This window comes from Balaenoptera acutorostrata, chromosome 12 (genome assembly GCF_949987535.1).
Source record: "Balaenoptera acutorostrata chromosome 12, mBalAcu1.1, whole genome shotgun sequence".
Lineage (NCBI taxonomy): Eukaryota > Metazoa > Chordata > Mammalia > Artiodactyla > Balaenopteridae > Balaenoptera > Balaenoptera acutorostrata.
In genome coordinates, this window is record NC_080075.1 from 75539170 (window position 1) to 75548127 (window position 8958).

At 40.4% G+C, this 8958-nt stretch overlaps 2 protein-coding genes across 2 annotated transcripts in view; one reads left to right on the plus strand and one right to left on the minus strand.

Annotated features, from left to right (window-relative positions):
• The window catches only part of LOC103004046 (protein FAM228B), a 72040-nt gene extending 71909 nt beyond the window's left edge, over positions 1–131 (minus strand). Inside the window, exon 1 of the transcript XR_009009860.1 lies at positions 11–131. The gene's annotated coding sequence lies outside the window, so the exon portion shown is untranslated. The remainder of the gene's footprint in view (positions 1–10) is intronic.
• Positions 132–261: 130 nt separating this feature from the next.
• On the plus strand, positions 262–7905 carry SF3B6 (splicing factor 3b subunit 6). The gene is made up of 4 exons (XM_007183449.3): positions 262–404; positions 3017–3135; positions 7323–7461; positions 7636–7905. The coding sequence occupies exons 1-4, from the start codon at positions 375–377 to the stop codon at positions 7723–7725; spliced, it is 378 nt and encodes a 125-aa protein (XP_007183511.1). The 5' UTR covers positions 262–374; the 3' UTR covers positions 7726–7905.
• The last annotated feature ends 1053 nt before the right edge of the window (positions 7906–8958 follow it).

Here is an 8958-nt window from a genome sequence, read left to right on the forward strand (position 1 = left end):
CCGGCAACTCAACCAGGCGCAGACCCATCTCTCACAGCTCTCCTCAGGCCCCACCCCCTTCTGCCAGCTTCCGCTGCTCTGGGCCGCCCCGACCGGAACACCGCCCCTTCTTAAGCCCAGGCCCCGCCTTTCAAGCTTCCGGCCTCTTAAGTCTCTCAGCCCCGTTTTGCCCCGGAGTCTTTTCCTAAGGGGAGACTACGTCAGCACGTTTCGGCGTGAGACGGTGGTATTCCGGTGTGTTAGAACAGCTTCCGGCGGGGTCTGGACGTTGTTGTCTTGCGTCTGACGGCTTGTTGCACTCGAAGCTGAGCGAGCTCCGGAGGAGTGCGGAGGAATTCAAGTGTTTGCTGCGGTAACCTCATCAGCCTGCCAAGATGGCGATGCAAGCGGCCAAGAGAGCGAACGTGAGTGTCTGGGACTTCTGCCGAGGAGGGGGAGCACTTCGCTGCTGGGCTTTCTCAGCGGCGTAATCAGAGCATTCTTGGCCCTCCTCCGTCCCCTAGGCGGGGAAGCCCAGAAGTTACTGACATGTCAGGGGGGGATTCCATCCTGGACCGGTCCTTAGGGATGTGCTCCTTGAGCCACACTTCCGCCCCTACCCCTTTTGAGAGTTCCTTTAAGTCTGTTATCCTAGTGTCAGTGATAGTGTTAACAGCCTGTGTTGCTTCACCTGCACCTAGGACCTGGCGTCAGGATCTTCTCCTCGGTCTAAAAGTCGGTAGCACAGATGAGTCCGCAATAAATAACTTATGCTTAACAGGCAGCTGGAACCTGGAAGTCTCCTCAGATCGTGGAGCTTTTTGGATCCTTCATTAATGTTTTCAGTGATAATTTTGAGCACCTAGTATATACCAGACTTGAGAGATAGGATACAATAAATTAGTCATATTTATTGAACACTTACTATGTGCCAGACACTAGTCTAGGTATCGGAGATACCTAGAATAAAACAGAAAGGCCTGCTGCTTACATTGTAATATTAGGGAGTCGGGGTGTTATGGAAACCTAAGAAAAATTGTCTTAGGAGAAAGAGAGTAGTCAGCTCTTAAGATGCTGAGAGGTACAGTAAGGTGAAGACAGTTAAATATAGTGAGATGAAGATTTTTGGTAACTTTGATGATAATCATTTCAGTGGATGAAATGTGGGATGCGGTGGGATGAAAAGAAGGTAGAAGTTGAGAAAATGGAGACAGCTCTTTCCACAAATTTTCTCGTAAATAGGGAGAAGAGAAATTGGATGATAGTTAACTTTTTTTAGGATGTGTGATATAAGGTGTATTTGTATGCCAATGAGAATGATCCAGTAGAGCGGGAGAAACTGATGATGTAGGAGAAAGGTGAGTTAAGTTCAGGAGTAGTTTGGGGTAGGTGAGGGGTTGGCATAGCACTGAGAGGGAAAGTGGCTGGATATGGATGAATGTATATTGAATATAAGGTACTTACCATTTGGTCATATCTATTTTCTCCAATAAGCAAGAGCCAAGGTTATCACCTGGGATGATCAGGGAAGAGAGGATACAGCTCAGCTCGGATGTTAGAGGGAGTGGTGATGGTAAGGTTTGAGGAAAGAAGGGAAAATGTGATATAGTCTCTTGCAGAGTGAGAAAGCAGATTTACTAGAGAAGTATATTGTGATTGTCTGACAGTGTTTATCATCTATTTGAACTTAACCTTAAATCTTAAAGTCTAAAACTTTATTGTACTTATTTGTTTACCATTTGTCACCACCACTAGTTTGAGGGCAGGGAATAAGTATCTTATTCTTCCATTTATACAACACTTAGGTTAATGCCTGAAGTAGTTGTCAGTTTAATAGTTATTGAGCAAATTAATGTCTAGTATGTAATTAAGTATGTTAATAAGAAGCACAGGAGTGAAATCTGGACGGGAGATACATATTTGATAGTCATCAACTCAGTGTGGAAAACGTGTGTGGTTAAGAGAATGTAGAGTTAAGGGGAGTATACAGAGAGTCAAGAAAAGAAGTCTAAAGGTGAAACTCTGTGGAAGAGCCTATCTTAATGACAAAGAAGACTGAGAACAACTAGCCAGAGAGTTAGGAGGAATCCAAGGAAATAGAGTGTCAAGAACAGTCAAAAACATAATAGTCAACAATGTCAGAAGCCTCAGAGAAATTAAGTTGATGAGAATTGAATACTATACTCCAAAAAAAATTTTTTTAATGCAAAAACAAAGAACACTGCAAGTGAAAGGTCTTAGTGCATAAAAGCATTTTTCATCAGCGTGCTGGAGTAGGAGCTAGATTGTGGTAGGTTGATGAGTGTTATGAAGTAAAGAATATGAAGCAGTGAGTATAACCTGCCTCTTTTCAGATGCTTGACTGAGAGAAAAGAAAAAAAAGGAGCAAGATAGGATAGCAAACAGAGGGCTGATAAATTCAGGAAAGGCAGAAAACTTGTCTTTTTTCCTTCACTCTGTAATCCTAATACCTTGCCTGGTGTATATATAACGAAGGCACTCATTAAATATTTGAGTGAATGAAGAGGGATCCAAATAAGTGTTTTGTGTTAACAGTTGGGAGTACATAAGCAGCTGCTCACATGAGTAATAAAAGAAGCCAATGGTGAGGGAAAGGCTGTAAATTCAAAAGAAAGAGATCATTGATAGAACAAATTCCTGAGAAGACCAGAGAATGGTCATCAGTGGGAGTTTTATTATCCAGCAGACAGGAACAGTTCCCTTGTTCTTTCCCACACATGTCTGTGGCACTGAGGACTTTTAAATGAGGTTGGAGATCTTTGTTTACCTGTAGTGACTGAAAACCGGGGTTTTGTAGTAGCCCCTTATTAGTTCCTACTAATAGTCCTCCCTAAAACCAATGCCCAGTTGCTTTTCCAAAGAGCATGCCATTTTCAGTAATATCAGATTATAATTCTTATTCTTGGCTTATAAAAATTATGCATCATCTTTATTAGAATTTATTATGAGAATTTTTTTTTAAATGATAGCACTCCTGCCTCTGATTATAATAACAACACATTATTTTTCATTTTAGATTCGACTTCCACCTGAAGTAAATCGAATTTTGTATATAAGAAATTTGCCCTACAAAATCACGGCTGAAGAAATGTATGATATATTTGGGAAATATGGACCTATTCGTCAAATCAGAGTGTGAGTCTTACTGAGACTTTTGAAATGTCGTTTAAAAGAAAATGATTGAAAAAAAAAAGAAAAGAAAATGATTGCGTAATTTATAATCTCAGAATTATAGCTGACAGAGGGCCTAACCAAGAGCCTAGAGACCAAGGCAAAAGGACCTACAGAGACCCTCATGATCCAGCTCAGTGAGAGCCAAGAATGGTAGTTGTGAAATTATAGAGAGCATGAAGTAGTAATGAGTGGTTTGAGGGGAATGGATGGGAAGAGAAAGAACCAACATTTATTACATACCTACTATTTGTTAAGAAGTACTCTACTGTGGTTTTTATATGCATTAACTCTAGCTCTCTCAACACTCTTCACCATCTCCTTTACTGATTCCAGAATTTCTGAATAAGCTGTGCAAAGGGATATAAAAGTAACTGAGAAAAATGCTTTTTTTTTCAACTATAGCTTTCTATTGAAGATTTAAAAGTATAGGGCAAAATAATTATAACATAAATCCGTGTTTTAATTTAATCTAAAGATTGGGGTTCATACCTTCAAACGATGTTTAACATCTGCTATATGCCAGTTGTCGTAATAGGTGCTTTTGTTTGCATCACCAACACTACAGCCCTGTGTGGAGGTGAGAGTGTGTCTATTTCACAGGTGAGACTACTAAGGCTTAGAGAGTAAAGTACCTTTCTAGCTTCACACAGCTATTTAGTGATAAAATCTTCTGATTCTAAATTGAATCTCTACACAGTACCACAGCTGCTGTCATTTTAACTAGTATACATAAGCCATTTACCTGAGTCCATCTAAGAGGATTTCTAAGCTTTTTATTTTTAATTGGGATATCCCTTTCTTAATACATTTTCTTTTATGACTTGAGAGTTCCTCCGTGGCTTTTAGAACTCTGAGATCTTGAGGACTCTCCTTTACAATGATCACTGTCCCTCCAGAAAGTAAACCAAGAGCTAGAAATGTATCATCATTGGTACTCAAACAGGGATGAAAATGAAGTGTTACAGAGCAGCTGTCCTTTTTAGGAACCCTCTTTGCATATTTGATAAAAGCTTTTGACCCTTTCTACAGAATACACACAACATTTTGCAAGTGATTTCAGTGGGTACATGGACTCTAGGTTGAGAACTCCTGTTCTAGACATACAAGAATAGTGTACAGAAGAATCCCTGACTTGGGGCTCAGGAGACAAGATTCTGCTGCAGGCCTTTTTACTAGCCATGTGACCCTAGACAAGTTGCCCAGCTTTTTCCTCACATGTAGCATAATTGGTCACCTTACCTGGCATGTAGCAGACTCTCGGTGCTTTGAACTTTTTAAAGCCCTTTCATACTTGTTACACCTTTTGATTATTAAAGCCATGAGTAAGGTAGGACAGGTGATGGAGCCTGATGTCACTATTTGACACATGAAGCAGCTGAAGCTCAGAGAGGTTAAGTTACACGATTAGGTTTTCTTATTTTCACTTTAAACTTTTACCACCAATCAAGAAAATAATGTTGACTCAGTGCTTAACATATAGTAGGTAGCAAGTACATGTTTTTAATTAAAATTACAATGTGGAGGTCAAGATATTAGGTTGATAATTAGGGGCTGGGGCGCTTGAGATGGAGAGTCTTTTTTTTTTTTTTTAACATCTTCATTGCAGTATAAATGCTTTACAATGTTGTGCTAGTTTCTGCTGTACAATAAAGTGAATCAGCTATATGTATACATATATCCCCATATCCCCTCCCTCTTGAGCCTCCCTTCCACCTTCCCTATCCCATCCCTCTAGGTCATCACAGAGCACCCAGCTGATCTCCCCGTGCTATGCAGCAGCTTCCCACTAGCCATCCATTTTACATTTGGTAGTGTATATATGTCAATGCTACTCTCTCACTTCATCCCAGTCCCCCCCCCATCCCGTCCCCGTGCCCTCAAGTCTGTTCTCTATGTCTGCATCTTTATTCCTACCCTGCCACTAGGTTCATCAGTACTGCTTTTTTAAATTGAGATGGAGAGTCTTTAAAATGGAATTAGCGCCTCTCCCTATTCTGCTTCCTAAGATGATGTAAGAGGAAGGAAGAGAGATGCTTTTGTTTTGTTTTGTTTTGTTTTGTTTTGTTAGCTTCCCGGAGAAAAGATGTGTGAGAGAACTGATAGGAGAAAGTAGATCTCCACCCTTCAAATGCTTATTAGCACTTGCTGAATGCATAGCACTGTGGGAGTAAAATAAAATATAAGGTCATGTTTGCCCTTAAAGAACTTAAATTGTTGAGTTTTTTATGGTTTTATTCTGAAGGAAAAATTAGGTAGACGTTTTGGGAAAATCTTTGGGACAGTGTTTTTTTCCTTTGGGTAGTCGCAATTTTCATACCTAAAGCATTCTAGAAAATGGTTAAAAGTCAAAAATCCAAGAGTTGTTAGATTATTTGCAGAGAGTAAAGAATATTATAAAATTTTTCATCAGGCCCATGTAACCTGACAAAGTGAGAGTGTTTGATGACACTGGCACCCTCCAGCCACCCCGGCGCCCTATACCTATCCCATCCCCTTTTACAGGAAGCACAAGCTCTGACTAGGGCCCAAGACTGTAGTCTCGTCCTAGAGCAAATCTAGGCAGGTGCCTCCCCTTCCCGTGGGGCCCACTGCCTTTCCTTGACCCTCTGCAGGGACTGTGGCAGTTAATAAACCTTATTCTGCAGTTGCATTGGGTGGATAGAACACAGATGGAGGAAAGGGGATCCATCTTTAGCTTACCGGAGCATAAGCTGAATGGGACCTCTGCCAGCTGTCCCCACTCACAAGCACATGGCCATCTGCCACCTGCAGTTTGTTGCTCCTCACACTTCCCTAGCTCCCCCCCCTAACGGAAGCTGGTGAGGTGAGGAGAGGAGGTGGCAAGGAACACCTACACAAGAAGCAGCCCCATATCCATGAGTGAGATCCAGCTTCCGCTTTCCACTTCCAGCCACCTTCCAGCATTCTGCTCTGGCTCACAGGTAACCCCACCAACAAGCACACTTCAAACCCAATCCCTCCAGAAACCCAGCCCTTTTCTCCAGCTACACAGGGCTGTGTAATGCATAAAAGTGCAGATATTATTAAAAATGAATGTGTGAAAGTTGGGAGTTGACTCTTGTTTTAAAAGGGCAATGAATCTTGGGGGAATTCCCTGGTGGTCCAGTGATTAGGACTCCAAGCTTCCACTGCAGGGGGCACAGGTTCAGTTCCTGGTTGGGGAACTAAGATCCCGCATGCCACGTGGTGCAGCCAAATAAATAAGTAAATACACAAGCAAGCAAGCAATGAATCTTCTAAGAAAAGTGGAAGAAACTACATTGGCTCTTTACATTGGGGAGGACATCCTTTCCTGGCCATAAAGAATGGTGGTTGCTGTTTTCCTGTGTATCTTTTTTTTTTTTCCTGTGTATCATTTATAATTTTGCTATCCTCCTGGTAGGGGCTTCCTTCCAACCCCACCTCCTTCTACAGACACAAAATGGTTTTATTTTTATGGATTTGGTAAACTTTAGTAAAATATTACCCAGAAACTTTTGTTCCCTACATTGATGGAGATTGTTTTGTGGTTTTTTTTGTTTTTTGGGGGGTTTTTTTGGCCACGCTGTGTGGTATGTGTCTTAGTTCCCTGACTAGGGATCGAACCCGTGCCCTCTGCAGTGGAAGCTTGGAGTCTTAACCACTGGACCGCCAGGGAGATCCCGAGGTCGTCTTATTTTTAAGGACTGGAACTAAAATTAGAGTGAGGGAGAAAATCAAAATCTTTAGAAACAAGGGACTAGTGTGGTAAATAACTAAAGTATTGGTTCTGTTGCATAAATGCATAGTAAGAAAAACCCCATTCTAGACATTGCTGACTAATCACAGCTATCACTCCTAAGGTAGCATACTTTCCAGTGTAAAACTGAAAATTGATTCTTAGTATGAGAAGTAGGAAAGACTAGAGCAGTGAACATGAAAACTGTGAAAGTTTCAAGCTAGTTCTTTGCTGCTATTGCTTTATAGCCATATTAGTATTCTTGATATAACAGTAAGTTTAACCTGAGTTATTTTACTTAAAATAAAAACAAAAATTACATATTTTGAGAAATTATAGGCTCATCCAGCATACCTGTCCATAGTATCTGTTTCTTCTAGTGGTTTTCAGGTAAATGTGTATTTTAATTAAGTCCGATTCAACTTGGTAGGGGGAACACACCTGAAACTAGAGGAACAGCTTATGTGGTCTATGAAGACATCTTTGATGCCAAGAACGCGTGTGATCACCTGTCAGGATTCAATGTTTGCAACAGATACCTCGTGGTTTTGTACTATAATGCCAACAGGGTAAGTATGGCCACGGTTCTCATCACGTGGGGAACCCATGTAAGAGTTAGTAGAGAGCTGTACCACCACTACGGGAGATGTGTACCCTGAGTTCTTTTCTAGCTACTGCTATTGGTGAAATTCATTTGACTGTAGATTGGTAACTGTTAACTTTGGTGCTTACCACATTTTCAGGCATTTCAGAAGATGGACACAAAGAAGAAGGAAGAACAGTTGAAGCTTCTCAAGGAGAAATATGGCATCAACACAGATCCACCAAAGTAAACGTTTTCTGCATTTTCATTTTGGACTGTTTAAAACCCATGAATGACCACCACTACCCTTTTTTTTTCAATTAATAGTGAATGTTGTGATTTCTTATTTGAGATTCAAAAAGACCTGCTTGAAACTTTGATATATTTTAGAATATATTATGTTAATAAACTTGTAGCTTTTTGTAAAACATGTCGGTGTTTTATCTTAAAATTTCTCCTCCTGTATTATACCAGAAAAAAAAATAATAAAACAGCAGTTGAACCATATCAAGAATTGTTCAGTGGTAGGTGGTCCTAGAGACTGAGTTTCTTGAGGATGGGGACCTTTTGATATTCTTAATGCCTCCAGTGACCAGTACAGTGCTTAGCCATCAAAGGAACTTGTTAAGAGTACTGTCATTTATTGAATGTCTATTAACAATGAAATCTCCATAACAACTTAGTGAAGGTGTAGGTATCTCCACTTTGCAGATCCAAAGCGTATCATGTTGAGTGAATGAATAAAATGCTTACATAAAAAGCTGCTTTTTACTTTTTTTTTTTTTTAAATACTTTTTTGGCCGCACCTCATGTGGGATCTTAGTTCCCCGACCAGAGATCGAACCCGAGCCCCTTGCATTGGAAGCACCGAGTCTTAACCAGTGGACTGCCGGGGAAGTCCAAAAGCTGCTTTTTTACATCAGCTAGTTATTAGCCACATGAGTACACTTGAATACTTGCTTTACAGTTAACGACATACCTTTGTCAATATGGGTGCCCTTGTCCTTACAGGTTTATTCTAGAAATGGTCGTTCAGATGACAGCACGTGGTTAGAAATGTGAGAGCAAGCTGCTTGGGTGGTGGTATTTGTTGTTACACGTCTAAGATGTATTTATGTACTTTTCCCTTTAGTTAGTAAGTGTCTGTGTGTATTTTGGACCTTAGCTCACAGTATATCTTTGCCATAAATAAAATACTTAATGTTTATTCTTATAATCACAGACTCCCATGGCGTGGAAATAGTATGGTTATTACCACATTCATCATAGCTCAGCAGCTTGGAGGAGATAGCTATAATTTTCTTTTTATAGTTTAGGCATGGGCCAAATGGAAAAACATGGACTAATTGTTTTGTATATAACTATAACCCAAAATCAATTTGAAGGGTACAAGCACTGAATCATTTAAATGGACAAAAGCCTATTCTACTTTTAAATGCATTTAGCTTTCAAATCTAACATTACTGTAAGAAAATGGGCTATT